Source organism: Anomalospiza imberbis, chromosome 10 (genome assembly GCF_031753505.1).
Source record: "Anomalospiza imberbis isolate Cuckoo-Finch-1a 21T00152 chromosome 10, ASM3175350v1, whole genome shotgun sequence".
Taxonomy (NCBI): Eukaryota; Metazoa; Chordata; class Aves; order Passeriformes; family Viduidae; genus Anomalospiza; species Anomalospiza imberbis.
The window spans coordinates 1,462,958-1,484,343 of record NC_089690.1 but is presented as its reverse complement, the minus strand read 5'-3'; the positions used below and the strand labels follow the sequence as shown (position 1 = coordinate 1,484,343).

The window sequence follows — 21,386 nt, the reverse complement described above, 5'->3', positions numbered from 1 at the left end:
TGTGCCTTGTTGGTGTAGGGGAGGGAAGACTCAAATCCTTCCTTTACTCAGCAGTTTCCCACTGGGAGCAGCCCAGGCAGTTGCTCTGGAGGCATCTCCCCCTTTGCCCTAGACCCAGGTGTTAATTACTCCAGGGGCATCGTTCACCCACTGAGAACTCAGCACAGACACCTTTTCACCAATCAAGAAGCCCTAACCAAGGAGTGGAAGGAGGATTCTGAAATAAAGGTGACTGGCTTGGCCCCAGAAAACATCTCTCCGACTGGTGGATGAGGCCAGCACTCGGAGAAAAAAGGACAGAGGGGATTTCAGCTGAAAACTACAATTAGAGCCTCAAACAAGCCGGGAGCAATATGTGAGAACAAGCAGCTACCCGGGGTCAGTATTGATTTAGGGGACCATTAAGTGAAAAAATTCAGCTAGAGCCTCAGGAAACTTCAAAATGGTGAAGTGATTGGTGGAGGAAACATTACCCAGAGTGATGCCGAGCAAAATAAACCCTTGTACTTTCCTTATGGTCTTAAGCATAACCCAGAAGGAAAAGAATTCAAAGAGAGTAAAAGGAAAAATAGAAGTATTTTCAGTGCCAGCTGGTTACTAACTGTAAAAGCAGGAGAGGAATTCCCTAAAATTCCTTAACAAGCACACTGTAAAATGACCTGAGGTCATCCCCAGCAATGAAGTTTACACGTGTCCAAAAGTGCCTGGCGAGACACTGGAATCCCAGCTCAGAACAGGATGGAGTTCCATAGGACACCATCAACACCCCTGTGATTCATAACAGCTTTTAATATTTCAAACAAAAACTGCATTAGATCATTCATTTCTTAAGGGCAGCTAGTTTGTGAAGATGTAGCACACCCTTAACTTGTGTTTCTTTGCAGTTCATCCACTGCACTGCATGACTACTCCTTTCATAAATAGGTATTTTAATAAAACTTCACTAAACCAGACCCGCAACTTTAAATTTGGTGGGTTTAGTGTAAAAATGCCCACACAAGCTGCTTGTCACTCACAGCTCCAGGAAACAAGAGCTGAGTGCGATGGGCAGAAGAGCCATGGCTAGCTTCCCAAACATTCCATTTCAAGGGAGATGCAGCTTCTCAATTCATTAATAGACTACAACTCTTTGATTCAGCTTTAGAACATATTTTTAAAATTATTCCTGCTATTTGGGATGAATGGTAAATGTTCTTGACAGTGGAAACAATATTAAAGTGAAAACTTGAGAACACTGAGGAAAACAATTTGAGAAACAAAAAGTTTATAAAGAGAGTCCAAGTTTCTGCTGGAGGCAGCCACTGGGAATATTGTGGAGCAGAGCATGTGGCTCTTGGCAGCACTGGAAAACTTTTATCCCAGGATTCCAGCAGCTCATGAGGCTGCAGCATTTTCAGTTGCAATGTTGCCTTTCTGAATTTTTATCATTGTGGAATTTCATATGGAAAATGCCTGAGATGTGCTAGAACTGGACAGGTTCCACTCCTGCTGCTCATCCCTGCCACTGCTGGGGTAAAATTCACCTGCAGGACTTTTCTGTCTCAAAACGTCTGGATAAAAGCCCAACAATTTCTGGTGATGGTGATCAATTTTGGGGGGTTTCACACAAATATTTTCTCTTTGTGTTTGATGAAGACAAATCCAGCCCTCACCATTCCCAGGAAAACCTGCTACCTGAAACCATAATTTTATGTTTGACTTGCAGAGAGGATGTGGGGAATCAAACCTGTTTAATGAAAATAATCAAACTCCTAATTTAAAAACAGGTGAAAATTGGAAATGGAAAGTCAGTTGTGATTGTATCCACTGTGGATCTTCTCATGTCATCTCCTGGGGTTCAAATTCCTCTGGATGCAAGTGTAGGTGGTAAAATCCCAGTTTAAAAGCAAAATCCAAACGATACCCAAGGAGTCAGTAAATAAACAGTAATTACTAACTCCTCATCAGAGCACAAATCCATCCTCCTGCTTTAACTCCATCCTCTCATGCCTTTCCTGGGGACATTTATCTGACCTTTCCAATGCTTGATGAGCTCAAAAAAAGGTTAAGGAGAAGAGTAACAAGAAAAAGAGCAAAGCAAACACACATTCCCCAGCTGTCTGAGGGGGTGGCTACCCAAAACTACTGGGGATAATCCCAAAGCAGGTCAGAAACTACAGCAAATGTTTGGAATGAATTCCAGGAAGAAGGGAAGTTGGCAAGGCTGAGAACACAAGAGAAATTCCCAAGTGGAGGTAAAAGAGAGGTTTCCCCAGGGGAATGAGGCCTAAGAGAGGCTGTGGTTGGGTGGGATGAAGGGAATTGTTTAGCAGGGATGAATCCAGGGGTTCTGGTGTTACGTGGCTGGAATTCACCCGGAGGAAGGAGAGGAAAAGGACAAGAAATCCCATTCAGGGACCGCCTAAGGGCCCTGGAGAAAGAGCCAGAGCCCACCGTGTGGGAGCCCATTCCACCACTCCCCACACACACGGATGGCTTGGGAAGAGCAGCTGGTGTTTCCATGGACGTGCCAAGAGCTGTGATCCCAGTCCTGGGTCAGACACGCAGATCAGTAACCAGGGCACTGACCAGTCAAATCCCACTGCTGCCAGGAATGCTGTGAGACTGGAACGGTGTTCCAGCTGCAGGGGGGGTGTGGGAGCGCCAACATCCCATCCAATTTACACAGAAATGCCCCAGTTTGGGCTGCAGGAGGCTGGCAGGCCTGGCCAGCTGCAGTGGTAACAGCAGCCCAGAGTGGGAGAAATGCAGTTCCCACTGGGAGAACTCCTCTGCCTCGCTGCAGTCCCAGAAACCAGCACCAGTTCAGGAAATCCCCAGTTCGGGGCCGCGGGCAGCAAAAAGGAGACCTCAGGTGTCAGTGAGGAGAAGAACCAAGGCAGAAATCAAACAGACAGGTATTTAGGCAATTCAGGATACACCCAAAATTACATTTGAATCTATTCTGTAAGTCAGGGGCCTGCCTTCACCTGCAATATTTATCCATCCCACTTCCAGCAAATCCCAACAGGAGAGAGCAACAAAGGAGCCTAAACCCAGCCAGTTTTTAAACAGAGTTTGATCAAATTATGGAAAAGACTGTGGGACAGGTTTATCATAGGAATGCTGGATTCCTTTCCTGCCATTTACTTCTCTTTGGGTGATTAAAAAAAATAATTACCAAAGAAACTGAAAATACTTATTTGTATAAGAAGACACTTCACAGGAGAATAAAATACTAAAAAATAAAACAAAACCAAAGGAGATTGAAAATTTGCAGTTGTCATCTTTTCCTTATATAAGTCTTTGAGGGCGGCAAATTCCAGATTGACAGAGGAATGGTTTTCACATTAAAAACATAAAAATAAAATCCCACAGAAGAATTCCTAATCTGAATTAATAGCACAGAAATATAATAAGCACATCTGGCACTATTTGAATTAAACCCCTGCATTTTCAGACATAAATCTGTTGAAAAGATTGGACAGTAAAATTATATTTATGTCTGAGTTTTTCCTCTGATACAATTAATCAACACCACCACTCAGGAATAGGCTATGGTAGAATTGTCCTGACTGGATACAGATCCACCTGCTCCCAAAAAAAATCATCTTAAATTTATCAAAGTAAACCACAAGTGGAGAAAAATCATGTAAAACATGGAATAATGGCAATTTCCGTCCATGGAATGCACAGATGCTCTTGGTATTTCAACAGAAATAAAGACTCCAGCATCAGGAATGGACTAATTAGGAAAGGCAAATCATTAACCAGAACAACGGGCAGAAAACCTGAAATTTCAATTTATGTAAAGGCCCAAGAAAATATGACCAGTGATGAAGAGAAGAGTCCATCTTAACTGGACACCAACACCACAGTGAAGGGAAAACCTGGGTATGGAATGTGGCTCCTCCAGCCAGAGCCAGGAAAAAACACCTGAACCTTGACAGAAAGGACAGAAAACTTCCCCAGAGTTCTCCTCCTCCGAGACTGCCAATTTGCCAAAATTGGGAAGGAGAGAGCCAGCGCTGACAAGGCCCAATCCAGAAATTCAGAGCCCAGTGAGGAACTAAATGAGGCAGAACTACAAAATCCCAGCTCTGAACGGAATGCCCAAATTTCCTGCTAAAACACCACAGGATCTTCGGACTCCGAGCTTTCCATCCGAGGGCATTTTCACTCAAATTTAGGATCAGAGGGAGAACACCTTAAAATGCCCCCAAACAGCAGCAGCACTTTGAGCTGAGAGCTGAGGATTCCCCAAATCCTCTCCCCCCTCTCATCCAGGACACACATGGCCACCAAAACATCTGGATTTGCTAACTTTAATTGTGGATTTTTAATTTCCCTCCACTTCAACAGGAGCCACTTCCCAGAGCAGGGCAGGTTTCAACCCAGGATCTCCAGAGAACCCTGCAACACCAGGTGGGTGGAAAAATCCCATCTTGTTTCCACTGAAACCAACCCAAAATGTCAGGAATAAGCAACAATGGATTACTGGAAGCAAATCAAAGGCAGGAGGGAATGGCTGCGGCAAATAGCCCGGGTGGCTCGGGCACACGGACGGGATTTTTGGAATTTAAAGCAGTTTTTGCAGCAAGAGCTCCTTTAAAAGGACCAGAAAACAACAATGTATTCATTGCAGTGAATATTCCTGAGAAAAAGCAAGGAAAAAGGCCTTCCTGCTGGGAGTGGATACAGCAAAATGGATTAAATACTCAGCAGAAAGAAAGAGAGTTGTAATTAAGGTTTAAAAAAAAATAATCTGTAAATCCAGGTCTTTTTAAAAGGAAAAAATCCTGGAAGTGTTAAACTTACACAGTCATAAAACTCTGTGTGGGTTCTTTAATAAGAGAGGAAATATGGATAATATTGCACTAAAGGCTAAAAAATTACCTCCCCTCTATTTATTTCCTTGCAGCCTGGAATATCATCCCTTAGATTTACATTTGCATGGAAATATAGCCCCAACTACCAAAAATTTCAACATTCTGATAAGGAGCTGACAGAACAGAGGTTTTTGTATCAACATCATCCAGTCATTATTCTATAAGTTCATCTATTTCCTAATTTAACCTTTAAAAATTAAAGGTAGAATGACCCCCACACCTTTATAAAATATATACAATTAATAATATTTAACTCATAAATATGGATTTTTATCTTTTATCATTGTTTCAAACTTCTGCTGCATTATGTTGCAACAAAGATGTGGGAGAACATAAAAATAGCAGCAGATAAATGCAGGTTCTGAAATGAAAAATTTTAATTAACACATCATAAACTGCTTTGGAAACAGCTCCAGCCAAGGTTGGACTGGCTGGAAAAACAGGAGCTCAACCAACAGGTAACAGAGATTAATTAACAAAAGGAGCAGTCAATACTTTGATTACTGCTTTACTTTTTCCACTAAGTGAGGAATTTTCTCTAAACAAATTAGAATTTTTCAGGAAAAGGGAATCCCATCCCCTTTGGAATCTTTGCATTGAAATGCAGCAATTGAAAAATAATCGAAAAAAAAAAAAGTAAAGCATTTCAGATATCACAAGGATCCCGTGGGTTCTAAATCAGCACCCAGTTTCAAAATAATCTGATAACCTACCCCAAATCATGCCTAATTACACAGGAATTAACCTGCACTCAATCAAGATTATATACTTTGAATAAAAGTGCATTTTCTCTTTGCTCTCAGATTCAATGATCAACTCACCCCCACTGCACCATTTTTTGGGCTGGCACAGATCTGCAGGTTTAACTTTTCCAAAAATGACTTGTGTTTCACGCTTTTGGCTGCTTCTTCTGACAAATAAGTACAATATAAAACGTGCAGGGCAAAACATAATTATTCTGAGGAGCACCTGCATAAAACCAGGGTGCAGAGATTTGTATTTTAGGTGCAGACCACAGATAGTTGGGCAAATTTATGCTTCATCTCAGTATTGTGCCAAGATCCCTCTTCAGTATCTGCAATAAAATACATTCAGATCAAAGATCTCCACGCAAAATCCCCAAAAGAAGAGGAGCAAGACCCCCCCCCCAGAAAGATGAATTTGCTGGTGGCCTCAGTAATTAGATTAAAAATCAATTACACTTCTGCCAAAGTGTTTGTTTGCTGGAGAAAAGCCTCCCAGGAAATGCACTTAAACTTGGGGATAGCAAAGCAGCCACTGCCCTCCATAAAGTTCCTTTATATATTTTTCCACAATATGCACAAAACCAGAATATGAAATCAGAAACATTTTACACATTCTCATACTTCAGAGAGCACTAACAGCATTTTACTCGTCGAAAGCACTTTATCTTCATGTCTCTATAAGGCAGAGTTGGTGCATAATAATGTAATTTATATTGCCTAAATGTTATTTTGGGAGCATTGCATCATTTCTCAAACTTCATGACCTTTACAATTTTCTAAACTTTTATTTCCCTCATTATTCTGAACAGATTTCATTACATATTTTGAATGTAAACAACCCTGAATAATGATGGACCCCATTACGTATGTACAGCTCTGACAATCGCGCGCGGGGCCGAGATGGAAACCCAGTGCATTAATTTACCTCTCATCCGCCGTAACTGCACTCCCATAAAAAGTTTTATACTCAACTCACATAAATCACGGGGAAGAAAAATGAGAAAATCTGGTGGCTAACTCATCTTCCACCATTCTGCGAAAATGAAATTCACTGAAATACCTATCAAAACTGCAATCATCAAGAGATAATGTCTTCTTAGGTCTATCTGCACTTTCCGATTTAATTTCCTCCATGCCCTTGACATCCACAGATACCATTAAGATTAAGAGCAGCGAGTAACTGAGCAGTTCTCAGATTTTGATATATGGGGCCCAGGCACTAAATGTAATATCATCATTTGAAAATTAATGCAATATTTCTTTTGTTAGTTTTTCCACTCGGAAAGCGGGATGAATACTCGGGGTTCTCGCCGGTAATTTCCCCATCAGAATGCCTTGCAATTATGAGGAGATGTGCACCTGGGCAGAGGTCACCCAAATTACTCCATCATTTAATGAGCACCGAGATCAAACCCGAGCACACTGTTGCTGCCGAGAGACGCCTCGCAGCCTGCTACATCAAATCTGATGGAATCATTAGAGTAATAAGCAGGAAAATCTGTTTGCAGATTAACCTCTGGTTTCATGCTGCTTTCATCTAATGGGGCGCTGTGGAAATCTTGTCAGCTTTTCATCAGCCACGATCAAATTACGGGAATTGCGAACAAACCGCCGGCGCGATTGGAAACAACACCCGCACGTGCCGGGGGTTTTATGCAGATGCCAGGGAAAATCACACTCTTTATATTTTACAGCGTTATTTACTTCAGCTGATCGCTGCTCTCCTCCGCCTGCAGAGCGGGAACTGGGCACGCTCCCGTCGGCCTCTCCGAATTTACGGCGGAGAACGGCAGTCAAACGAATTTATGGGGTAAATATGAGCGGGGCGACAAAGGGAAAGGAAAATAAAGGCACAAAGGTCACGGGGGTGGAAGGTCACGGGGTCCCCCCCGCAGCCAAGGGTGGGGGAGGTACCTCAGCCTCGGTGGTAAATGAGAGTGATCAAAGTTTACTTTTTAATAAAGGCACGGAGACATTAAAGTGCTGTTTTATGTGGGGCGGCTCTGGTTTCAGAGCCCGCTGGTAATGGGAAGTGACAAGGTAAAACTCGCTTCTCTTACAAAGTTTCCACAAAATTTGTCGCCGTTGGAACAACAAACTGCCGCAAGCCTTCGAGTATTCTGCCATGAAAACGCTCTGCCTCTAACGGTTCGGTCGCACTGCTGTTTGATTCACATCTGCAACGAGCAGCAGCAAAAGCTCCGAACAAGTAAAAGTGGCGCGTGCACACGAATTCCATACACGCTCACTGCAGGGAGATCTCCTCAGATCCTCGGATGCACGGAGCCCCTCTGCAGGAGCAGCCTGGATTTCATCCCCCCAGGCAGACGGAGCCAAACAAGCTGCTTTTCCCATGGATATGCATAAGCCATTGATCTTCCGCAGTGTGATTACCTGATATGAACCTGATCCAGAGCTCCGGAAGGAGCTGCAAAGACTTCCAGGAGACAGGCTGCTGCTGAGCCAGGGCAATGTTTGGGATGCTGACCCTGGCACAGCCAGAGGGTCCGTCAGCCACCGGCACCTGATGGGTTGGGGACACTGGGGGCCCCCTCTCACTGGGGGACACAGCCAGAGCCAGCACTGCTCCTCAAAAAGCACCTTCCAAGCTGGTGCATCCAGCTGGACACTCAGTGGCTCTCCAGCCCATCCAAAGGGAAATCTGGAATGTCCCTGGACACAAATGTCGCTTTGGCCATAGGAGGAAAACCTCTCCACCCCCAACCTTCACTCCCTTCCTCCCAGAATGGAACAAACAGACACAATTCAAGAGAGACAGAAGAGACAATCCAAGCCTGCAGAGCATAATTGACCAGCATGGAATTTTGCCAGGACAGCAAGATAAACATAATTACTCATATTAAGAGCGTTAATTAATTGTTTGTGAACACAAATAATTGGCTGCTGGGTCCACAGCTTGTTAGGAAGCCAAGGACTCTGCCAGACGTCACTGTCTGGTGGCCACCCGAGGGCCACGGAGCTGTGACACCACAGGTGAGAAACTCAGAGAGCCACGAGCAGTGAGGGGCCAGCACTGCAACCAAACTGCCTGGAAAAGCCAGTGCCAGCCAGGACATAAACACTGACATTTCATGAAAATAAATACCTGAACAAATATTAACACCGAATAAAGGAGAAGGGTTCTTGGTTGGGGTTTGGGGTTTTTTTTTTGGTTGACTAGATCAAAGAAATACATGAACCTTAAAGCCCATCCAGTGCCACCCCTGCCATGGCAGGGACACCTCCCACTGTCCCAGGTGTTCCCAGCCCTGTCCAGCCTGGCCTTGGGCACTGCCAGGGATCCCAGGGCAGCCACAGCTGCTCTGGGCACCCTGTGCCAGGGCCTCTGCCCACCCTCCCAGCCAGGAATTCCTTCCCAGAATTCCATCTAAACCTACTCCTTTCAGTTTGAAGCCATTCCCTGTGTCCTGTCAGTCCAGTCTCTTGTAAATCCCAAATTGTAGAACACCCTTTTTTTACAGAAGGGACCCAATAACAGATTATCAAATCAAGATAAAGACTCTTAAGGTGGGAAAAACTTCCTTACAAGCATTTGGAGATGCAGGAATTAAAGCTGTAGAGCTGGAATCATGTGGCTTAAATCTTTGGAGGAATATCCCTATAATTTACTGGAGTCCAAAAAGTCTTTATGAACAAAATGCTGAGGTATAGAACAGTTTCCAGCACAAATATTCCTACCTGTGGGTGCCTTTGGAAACGGTTTGTTTCCTTGAGCACCCATTCCCAGGACAGATTTTCTAAGATCAAAGGGAAAACAGAAAAAAGTCTCAAATCCAGAGGTTTTTGACAGATCTTTCAGGGAAATGTTCCCTGTCCATGGTAGGGGGTGGAATGAGATCTCTAAGATCCCTTCCAAAAGATCTTTAAGGTCCCTTCCTGCCCAGTTCTGGGATTCTAAATACAAAGCAGCCAATTAATTTCATTCCAAATTATTGTGAGTTAACCCATAAAGCACTTCAAGCATCATCATTCCACAGGGAATATTTCCAGTACCTTTTGCCCCAGTCCCAGAGAAACCCTGAACCCCACTGAACTCTTTTCCTGCTTCCCACCTCCCCAGGCTACTCCAGCCCACAGAGCCTCTTCCTTCCCACCTCTGGGAATATTTGTTGCTATAAATCAGCCCTGCAGCTCCTGCTGTGGCAGAAACCCTGATTTAGACCAAGCCCCAGCCATGGTCAATCTGTCAGGAGGGGAGCAGCTTTATAAGGCACAAGGAAAATCCCAGGAAGCCACTGGATGACAACTCCCTGCCAGCAGCAGGGCAACAAAACCTTCCTGAAATTTATTTAAGGGATTTAACTCACAAGTGAGACACCCCTGGAAGCAGCAAACGATGGATTTTCCAACTGCTCCGAGAACTCTGCTCTTTATTGCATTTGATGATTCTCAACACATTTCACAGGGCACCTTTAGAAAGGGGGAGCTCCTGAGAACTGTGCCAGGATCTCCACCCCACCACAATCTCCACCATTTCCACCCCACCAGGATCTCCATCCTACCATGAACACCATCCCACCACGATCTCCATCCTTTCCACCCCACCAGGATCTCCATCCCACCACAAACTCCATCCTCTCTGCCCCACCAGGATCTCCATCCTCTCCACCCCACCAGGATCTCCATCCCACCACAAACTCCATCCTTTCCACCCCACCACAATCTCCATCCTACCATGAACACCATCCCACCACGATCTCCATCCTTTCCACCCCACCAGGATCTCCATCCCACCACAAACTCCATCCTCTCCGCCCCACCAGGATCTCCATCCCACCACAAACTCCATCCTTTCCACCCCACCAGGATCTCCATCCTCTACACCCCACCAGGATCTCCATCCCACCACAAACTCCATCCTCTCTGCCCCACCAGGATCTCCATCCTCTCCACCCCACCAGGATCTCCATCCCACCACAAACTCCATCCTTTCCACCCCACCACAATCTCCATCCTACCATGAACACCATTCCACCACGATCTCCATCCTTTCCACCCCACCAGGATCTCCATCCCACCACAAACTCCATCCTTTCCACCCCACCACAATCTCCATCCTACCATGAACACCATTCCACCACGATCTCCATCCTTTCCACCCCACCAGGATCTCCATCCCACCACAAACTCCATCCTTTCCACCCCACCACAATCTCCATCCTACCATGAACACCATCCCACCACGATCTCCATCCTTTCCACCCCACCAGGATCTCCATCCCACCACAAACTCCATCCTCTCCGCCCCACCAGGATCTCCATCCCACCACAAACTCCATCCTTTCCACCCCACCAGGATCTCCATCCTCTACACCCCACCAGGATCTCCATCCCACCACAAACTCCATCCTCTCTGCCCCACCAGGATCTCCATCCTCTCCACCCCACCAGGATCTCCATCCCACCACAAACTCCATCCTTTCCACCCCACCACAATCTCCATCCTACCATGAACACCATTCCACCACGATCTCCATCCTTTCCACCCCACCAGGATCTCCATCCCACCACAAACTCCATCCTTTCCACCCCACCACAATCTCCATCCTACCATGAACACCATCCCACCACGATCTCCATCCTTTCCACCCCACCAGGATCTCTATCCCACCACAAACTCCATCTTTTCCATCCCACCAGGATCTCCACCCTCTCCACCCCACCAGGATCTCCATCCCACCACAATCTCCATCCTACCATGAACACCATCCCACCACAATCTCCATCCTCTCCACCCCACCAGGATTCTCCATCCTCTCCGCCCCACCAGGATCTCCACCCTCTCCACCCCACCAGGATCTCCATCCCACCACAAACTCCATCTTTTCCACCCCACCAGGATCTCCATCCTCTCCACCCCTCTGGCACTCCAAGGAGATATTGGTGCCCGAGCTCCTCCAAATCCTTCCCAAGTGATTCCCAGAATGGGAAGCAAGAAGAGGAAAGCAATTCTGTCCAATGAGACACACAATGTTTTTCACAGCACTATGGAAGAGCAGGGATTATTTAGATAGTCCATGAAAAAATTAAACCCTTCTCAGGATGGATGTGCCATTAATAGTGAATATTTTAATTTAATGGGATTTAATAATCACTTTACATGGACTATTTAATGTTCTACTGACTGCTGGTACCGACATGTGAGGCTCAACCAGCTTCTGACTTGTGACAAGATTTTATTTTCCCCAGTTTTGATCAACTGATGAGTTTTTAATGCTAAGCCTGGCTTGCCATCACTTGTGGGTTTAATATGTTTACTTAAACCAGAAATATTTTGCACCTCAATTATTATTTCCTACTGCAGCCCTAAATGGAATTTAAGTCAATCCATTATTCATAAAGCAAAGACAAGAGAAAACACAAAGCTGTGCACTTCTTTCAAAGCCTCCAAATGACTCAAACACACCATATTTATGCATGCAATATTTGATTGTGTCCCTGGCTCGCTTTTTTTTAATATACTTTTTTTTTTAATCACAAGTTTGTTGTTTTCAGATCAGGATATGCCAAAAATCCAACACCAAACAATTTTTGTTTATAATTAAGGCAATCATCAATCCAAGGATTGTAGTCCAGTTTATTTCATCTCGACATCAAAAAAAAGTAATTTAAAAAAATTAAAATTCCCTTGAAATGGGGAGATAAATGAAAATGTGAGTGCCTTCACATAATAACAGTAGCCTGACCCTCTGGGAAATGGTTGACTTTCTCAATTCAAGGTATTCAAAGCTCATTCAAAAGTGTTCATTTGGAATGCAGATATCAAAGATGATGCAAATGTTCAAGAGAAAATTAAAACTTACCAGATGTTCTAATCCAGCTTTGATGTTTGCAGAGTCCCTGTAAGAGAAGAACAAAAGTTCTAAATAGTTGCTAAACCCTTGTCTGCAACAATTTCTGTTTAACTCTGAAATGGCAAAGCTGGGTAATTTCTCCAGTGTGTCAAATTTTTAATTTTAATACATATATTTACCTGTAACACCTAAAAAAATATTGATTATCCTAATGCTCAATGGCAGAATTCAACCCTCAGACAGCACCAGCCCTACACATTTAAAATCAACATTTTTAATCTAATTATCCCACTATTTACACTGGAAAGAATCAGCCAGGCCAGGGCATGGGGCTGTTTATCAAATCCACATTTGGTGCCTTCCTGGTTCTGCTTTGCCACCACTCCCACAATGAAATCCCCTGCCCCTTTCCAAGGTGATGGGGAGAAGGAATTGTGATTAATTCCATGGCTCGTGGCAGCCATGCTGGAGCTGGGCACCCAGTCCCTGAAAGCTGCAAAAAGTACAAATGTACAGAGGGAAAATGGGAAGAATTTTACATAAAGGCAGCTACAAAAAAAAAAAAAAAATAAATGGACCAAGGTATCCCATTAAAACCTCTGAAAAGCAAAAATTCAGAGGTAAAACTTATCCTTAACATATCCTGCTATGGGAAAAAAGGATGAAATTCAATGGAAAACAAATTAAAAATTCCCCAAATCCCAACCCACCAGACAAGGAGATGGTTCCTGCTCCCATCAGCTCCAGGTTCCCCTAATTCCAGCAGCACCTCTGGGAAGGTGGGTCATTGCCACAGCACACAAGGAGAAACCAGCCCGTGAGGACTGCAGGGAACCAGTTAACACTACAGTATTACTAATTACTAGTACTCAAATTGCTAATTAGTTACCATTTCCTAAAGCTTTTCCAAAAATCTGCTATGCCTTTTTTTATTTAAATGTCATTAATGAAGTGAGAGAGGGAAAAAAAAAGTACGTTTCCTGTTTGACTTTGAAAGAAGAATTTCTTTTTCTCAGCCCTACAGGATTTATCCCAGTTTTGGAGATCCCAAGGAGGAGGATCCAGGGAGAGCTCAGAGCCCTGCCAGGGCCTGAAGGGGCTCCAGGAGAGCTGGAGAGGGACTGGAGACAAGGGATGGAGGACAGGACCCAGGGAATGGCTCCCACTGCCAGGGGCAGGGATGGGTGGGACATTGGGAATTGGGAATTCCTGGCTGGGCTGGGATTCCCAGAGCAGCTGGGGCTGCCCCTGGATCCCTGGAATGTCCAAGGCCAGGCTGGACACTGGGGCTGGAGCACCTGGGACAGTGGAAGGTGTCCCTGGCATGGCAGGGCTGGGATGGATGGGATTGAATCCCCCTTCCCACCCAGAGCATTCCATGATCCCTTCTGGAGGTCCCACCGGGCCCTTGAGGGTTGGGGTGCTCGGGGAAGGGGATGCAGGGCAGGGTGGAGGAGCTCCCAGGCCAGCCCCATCCCTGCCATCAATATCTGTGCACCTCCCTCAGCCCGTGCTGAAAGCAGCCCTAATTCAATCCCAGGCCTCAAAACTGATAAAAACGGTCCTGAAGTGGAAAATGTGAGGAGATTATTGGCAAATGAATAAAGATTTGTATCGAACCCACACACGGGAGCAGAGCAGGGCTTGGTGGGGCTGTTTTTTAATCATGCCCTGTCTCAAACCTTCTGGGAACAGCGAGTTTCCCTTCCCCTCCTGCAGCACATCGATTCCTGAATTAGGCTGCAATATTAAATAATTAATATACTTGCCATGATTGATGTTTTGCATTAGTTGAATATTAGGTTATCAATCAAAATCCACTTGGTTTAATGTAATAATATTGAAAAAGTGTCACGGGCTGTTCAGCCAATTTGTAGTTGAGGCAGCCCAGACAGGAATATTGGTGTAACACAAGGCCCTAACGCAGGAAATGCACTGCTGGAACATCCATAAGGAAAACGTTATCAAACTAACCAGGACAAGGCTGAGCTTGTCCTAAATAAACCTTGGGGCACCTGTCACTTCCAATGAAAACCTCTTCCCAGCCTGAGGCTGCTGGGCATCAATCAGCCAGGCTATGGCAGGGTTTTATCTTTTAGTTAGCCAATAGATTACATTCGAGATCTTATGCAATTATATTCTGCACTCTATTCTATACTACATTATCTATACTATAAATTATATTACATAATCATCCTTATATTTATATAAGTATATCTAATAATTAAATATTTTAAATACATACTATAAATTATATTATAAAATGTGTCATATTTGCATAACTATGTGAAATAATCACATATTTAAATTCTATTATTAGTATCATAATTTATACAAATAAGGCTCCCATTAATACAACATTTCATATGTTTTAGGCAAAATCAGACCTGTGGCCACAGCTCAGTCTCCCACTTAGCCTTGAGTGCCCGCAGAATTTTAAACCATTAAACACCACAAATAAAAGCCAGGAGCAGCTTTATGCACATCCAACATTCCAATGCTCACAACATAAAAGAAACAATCAAGTTGCATTAATTTGGTATCATTACCAGGTAATTATGTTTCACTCCATTTCATACCCCAGACTTCCCAATGTATTTCCTTCTCATACCCTCTCCAGTGCAGCACCTTAATTTCTTTGGTTCACTAGGCAAGTTGGATTTTATTCCTGAGTTCTCCTTTTTCCATCAGAGAAGCTCTGGAATTTTTCCCCACTTTAGTCAAGGATTTGCAGTGAAACACCACTTGACATGCATATATTTAAAGTCATCCATTAAACCCAGGAAATACCATAGTCAGGCTCATCCAAACGTTTCAGCAATGCCAGGGGAAAAAATTCCAGCTCCATCTGAATCCTGGTCATCAGGGAGCTGCAGCAAGAGGCTGGGAACTCAATTAAGGAAGTTCCATCCCTGCCCATGGCAGGGGGTGGAACTGGAGGAGTTTTAAGGTCCCTTCCAACCCAAACCATTCTGGGATTCTCCAGGTTTTGCCAGGTTTGGGATTACTTTAACTCACAGTAACTGAGGTGGTGTGAGCTTCTTTTGCCAGCAAATTAAATTAAAAATATTCCCTAGCACTTGCTGAAATCATGATTTTAACCTGGACCATATTCATGTTCCTAAAAATACTCCCTGTATCAAACTAATCATTAATCAAGGGAGCTGAAAAATGTGCACTGTCCTCAAAATATCCTATTCAGGTATTATAAAAAAGCTTAAAATTTCACATACAATGTACTTTCCAGTGAATTTACAGCAGTTCCACACAAGAACTGTAGAACTAATACACAGTTAATTAATAGTGGATAATTGGTTTTGCCATAGATTTGGGGTGAGAAGCCAGGATAATCCTAGGGGTTATTTATACCTACATGGACATTAGAGGAAAATTCAGGTCAAAGGGCCTCTGGAGGGTGCAGGGCTCCTGAGAATTAGATTTTCATGGGATCACACAACTTTATTTCTACCTCAGGATATCCCAAGATGAGACATTGCCGAGTTTGTCATTTTTTGCTGCTCTTTCCAATCTTCCCTGCACAACAAACTCATCAAGAGGAGCAAATGGTTTGGGAATCCCATACTCTGATAGGAAAAGCATCCATTATATTTTATTTTTTTGAAGCGTGCAGTGTTGTTTTGTTCTTACCAAGCACCAACTTCAAATGATCTGGAGCTGATCCTGGAGTGTGAAGACTCCAAACCTGGTGGTGTTGGGGTGGGTCCCTCCAATAATCCAAAGAATTTATCTCGGGAAAAACCAGTAGGAAGTTTGGCCAATTACTAATAAATTCAAATGCAACAAAGACCTCAGGAAGAGCCTATGAAGGTCACTTAGCAAAAGCAGGAGGGAAAGCCAAAGCCAGCCCCCACACAAACACACTGGAATCCCTTGGAAGTGCCAAGGAACATGGTGCAAACCAAACTGAATCATGCTAAAACCAGGACTTTACACAGGACACAAGGTGAAACGATTTCCATAACATGTTATCCTAGAGAGAAGGAAAATCAGTACCCAAGAGACCTCATCAAATATTCAAGAGGGGGAAATATATAATAACCCTGGCTCAGAGAGTAAAATCCAAGATTTTATACACCATCAATACTGAAACTAAACAGAGAGGGAAAACCCCAAAATAGAGTGATGGTAAAAGCAGTATTTTCAAGCAGACCCTACAAAAATACTGCATTTCTTTGCATGTATTTCTCAGGCCAACAAGAGACAAAACAACTACCCAAAATCTAGTTTTGCTTTACAGAGGCTTCAGGTCAGGTATGAAAACCCCATAAATCACAAGAGACAAAACAACCACCCAAAGTCTCCTGGTTTTGTTTCAGGGAGGCTTCAGGTCAGGGATGAAAATCCCATAAATGACCAAAGCTGATTCCTCTGTCCTGGTTGCCTTAAAGCCACTCCTCAGCTCAACCTGGTGATTCCAAGGGCATCACAACGTGCAAGTCTTTGGAGTTTTCCTGCTTGGAGTGGGGTTTGGTTGGTTCTTCCCTGGCTTTGGATGGTTTTGGTTTGGCTGGTTTTTTCCCTGGTTTTGGCTGGTTTTTTCCCTGGTTTTGGCTGGTTTTTTTTCCCTGGCTTTGGCTGGTTTTTTCCCTGGTTTTGGCTAGTTTTTTTTCCCTGGCTTTGGCTTGGCTGGGTGGGATTTCTACTCCTGTTCCCTTCACCAGGAATGAAACCTTGTTCCTCCCTGTTTGCATTCCCAGCAAACACAGGCAATTAAACATCAGGCTCTGGAATGTCACCATCTCTGTTAACCAGCCTTAAATAAATTAGGCAACTTTGGCCTGGTTTACCTTCTCTGTAATATTATTTAGTAGATATTCAATTAAAACACATCCTGTAGGTGAAAGTGTAGGAAAACATTTCCATAATGGACATCAGTGGCAGTCGGAAGTGCTGCTAATTAGCCCCAAAGAACAAACCAGATTACAGAAGTAGCAGCGAGCCCAGCAGTGGAAATGCCCACAAGGCTGGGCTGAATATTAAACAAAGCCCAGCAAGTTCCAGTCCTGGGAAGCACAACTATGGGAAAAACTCTCCGGACTGGTAGAGAGTCTTACAGGTTAATGAGGAACATAGAGGGAGAGCACAGTAATTATCATACCCAACACCTCCCCATCTGTGTTGGGATGGCTGCAGAATATAAACACAGCACTGAGGCTGCCACTAATTACACGTGTGCTGCCATTAGCAGAAATCTTGGAAACGTGAGCTTCTCCTCTGCTCCTGGTACTGAGGAATATTAAATGCAAGTGTAAGTCAGGGAGGAAATTTAAATGTTCTAAGCACTAAAACAATTTGAGTACAATCAATTTTCCATTTGCTGAAAGCTTCTAAATCCCCCTCATTCACCCAATTACTACTGTACTTAACCTAATGAAATTTTATTCTGCGGGAACAATACTATTCTTAAACAAATTCTTGAAAAAAATATAAGATTAAAAACTTCGAGACAAAGAATAAACTCCTAGAGAAAAGATGCAAATAAAATTACTATCATAATCTTTTGTTTTTTATTTGCAAGTAGAAGAGTGAAGAGAAACAAAAGCATGGAACATAGCATCTGTCATATCAGAATATAAAAAGATGATCCTGGCACCAAATGAAAAAGCTCTAATTCATTTGCAAATCAAGCCTGCCAGTTCTATTTCAAGCTGGCGGTAACTGTCAAGAGTTAACAAGATAATCACTTTCAATCCTGCCTTCAATGGTACATTACACTGTTATTCCATTCAATAAGGCCCTTCTTTGGGGCACTGGATGAATGGTTTTCATTTCGAACTCACACAAAAAGTTGCAGAAAAAAAAAATCCATGGGGCTTAAGAAAGAAATCCCTTTATGGGCATTTATCTGCCGGCACTTGCTTTTGGGCAAAATGAGATATTTGGATACATTGGTGTCCATTCACTTCCTCTATTCCTTCAGGCCCTCAGTCTGGTGATAAAAAAAAAAAAAAAAAAAAAAATCCCACAAGGAAACCTCAAGCCTGTTTAGTTTGGGGTTGTTTTTTTTTTTTAAACTCTCTATGCACATTAAACAAGTTCTCCAATAATCTTTGGTAAAGGCTTCACAGCACACTGGAACAACATCGTGTTTGAACGGCTCCATCTTTGTCTAAATTCATTATAAACTGCTCAAAAAATAGTAAATGTTCATGAAAATTGTGCTTAGGGAAACATTTGCCAGTTGCTCATTAAATATTCAGTAAAAATCAAGTTACCAATTAAAGGCGCTCTGCCTAGGAAACAAGGCAACCTCCAATTTATCCGAATTAATTATTTGGAATTCTTTTCTAGGACTCTGTGCCATGAATTCTTCCCAAGAGGAGAAAATCTTGTAGAAGTTTATTAAGTATTTTAAACTTACTTGCTGGCACACAACTTTCCGCTAAGACCTGTGAATAAAACTCTTCAAGCGTTTGCTCAGTGCTCAAAATTCACATTACAAGACACAGCCTTGGTTCCATTGCACAGATCTCATTCTATTACTGCATATTCATAATTAAAGGTTGGGATTTATGATCTTAGAGATTTTTCCAACCTCAAGGATTCTACAGTGGCAATTCAAAGCTTCTACACTGACTTTAGAAACAAATTACTCTTTTTTTGCTATTTTTTCCTCCTTTCTTTAATCCCCACGGATCTCAGTTCAGAGAACAAAGCTAAATTTATATTTAATATCTGAACTGAGCTCAGCTTATCCAACCTATAACCAATACAGAGCTGCACATCCTTTTTATTTATTTCATTAACCAGCAAAAATCCCTTTCCTCAAACCCAGGGACCCACTCACCCATCACTTCTTATTCTATCTGCAGAACCCAGATTTTTGATTGTTTTTCTAACCCATCACTAGAAGTCAGACAACTTCTTTCTCACACTTCTCATGCAAATGTTCCTTTCTATTCAAGCTTTCTTTCATGGAAAATCTAAACACCACAAGTTACAGCCTCATTTTTGTTCTTTGCACTTCACAAGTTCTTCAAAGCTTCTAAACACAGAGATGTTCTTATAATTAAAAAAAATACTTTAACAAACCCAAAGCCTAAATGCCTCTATCTATGAAGTACTAGGATACAGCTGGTTTTGTTGCCCTACTACCCCCTCCGTCCCAAAAAGAAAGAAATAAAAATAAAAATTAATTTAAAATTCACACAGTTTTCAAGGATTTTGAAAGAGCACAAGATGTTGCACTTAGAACAGAAATTTAGAGGAAGTGATAGATTTCAAACAGCAAGTCAGGACTTTAAGGAAGATTTGTAAAGTCCCAGAAAACCCAGGAGAAATTTGGGATTTGCTCTCTATTTTGAAATTTGCTCTCTAGCCAGCAGCAGGATGGCACCAACACTGCTGTAAAATAAACAGTTGATTAAAAATCAATGATGAACCAACCCCCAGCTCATCTCCAGAGCTCAGGAGAAGGACCAGGACCACCCAGCAGTCCTTGGATGCACAGGTTTTAAGCCCAAAGACTAAAAAGAGGTTTCCAATATCCCTGAGGAGGAGTGCAGCCCTTTGGGAATCATGCTCAAGTTCAGCTGAGCCCCACAGATTCCCACTTTGCTGGAATTCCAGCTCTTGGGACTGCCTTGGATCCCACTTCAGCACCCTGAAACCGCGTGGGTTTTCAGGCACCCCTGTTGGGAGGGATAAACAGCCAGTCTGGAAATGCTGCTGCAGTGCCGCTCTGAGCTGAGCTGCTGACTTTGGTTTCATTCCTCTCCCTCCTCGCCCCCAGCCCGGGCTTGTGGGAGCCCAGCACATCCCTCTGGCTGCCCTGGCGGGCTCCAGACCCGGGCAGGGGGCTCAGGGACCTTGGCACCAAGTCAAAAACACCTGTGGCTTCCATTTTAGCCCATGGGAGAGGCTGCCAGCTCTGTATGAGGAATTACAAGCCACAAAGGTTTGAGTGGTGTGGGAGTTGGATTAACAACAGGGTGAAAAAGTGGAATTTTGGGGCTTTTTAGAATGGGGTTCAGGGGTACAATGTGGAGGGATTTGGGTATGTCCTGACCTTCTTCTCCTTCTCCTTGCCCTCCATGTCTTGCTGTGATGGTGACACTTTTCTGTTGGTTTAAGGTACAGACACGCTGCCCAACAGAAATGACAGATATTGGCACGTTATTGTAAACGTGGCACACGGAGTTTTGGTATAAAATGTGAACATTGCCCTGAGGGCAGACAGAATGCCATGGCCGACCTGCTGGACAGAGCTCAGCAGGGCAGAGAGAGAATGTTCTGGATAAGGGAAAATAAACAATCTGGAGAAGCCGACCCTGCGCATCCAGACTCCTCTTTGGCTGTTGGGCTGGGAAACGAGGACTGTTACACTCTCGGGGTCACCTCAACACCTGGACCCCGAGACGGACTGATCTCAGAATATTCTCAGAAATGTCACACAGGCCCAGCTTTTCACTCCTACACCAGACAAGAACTTCCCTATTCCTGAACAGAGCAAATCCACTCAATCTGAGAATATTTCATCTCCTCACCTACCTCAGCTTTTTTGGTCAGAAGAGGTTTGAGTTTCAGGCTTTCCTTTACAATTTTTTGCATCTCAACTCAATGTAGCTCTAAGGAAAACCTTTGGAAGTGTCTTGGTCTCTCCAAGATGGTCATTCCAAGCGGCCCAGGAAGGAAGGAAGTTGTATCTTCCAACAACTTCCATGCTGGGCTGCGTTGCAAAGACAAATTTATAAAATTTTAAAAGGGAGAGCTAAAGTTGTTCAAGCTTGAGGGGGAATTCCTCAAGTTCCCTGGCCACAGATGAAGAGGAAGAAATAATATTTCATCAAAATGAAATAAAAACAGAAAATGGTTGCAAGTCTCAAACACATCTGACCAAACCCAAGCCTAACGGAGTGATAAAAATAACCTGGAAATGCTTCAAAATTAATAGAAGCATGAGGAGGAAAAAAATCAAATCAAATTAAAACCAGCTA

At 43.5% G+C, this 21,386-nt stretch overlaps 1 protein-coding gene across 1 annotated transcript in view; it reads right to left on the bottom strand.

The window, feature by feature from the left end:
- RSRC1 (arginine and serine rich coiled-coil 1) overlaps positions 1 to 21,386 on the bottom strand; it is a 103,897-nt gene that overhangs the window by 41,069 nt on the left and 41,442 nt on the right. Inside the window, exon 6 of the mRNA XM_068200160.1 lies at positions 12,439 to 12,475. Within this exon, the coding sequence (XP_068056261.1) occupies positions 12,439 to 12,475 (37 nt within the window). The remainder of the gene's footprint in view (positions 1 to 12,438; positions 12,476 to 21,386) is intronic.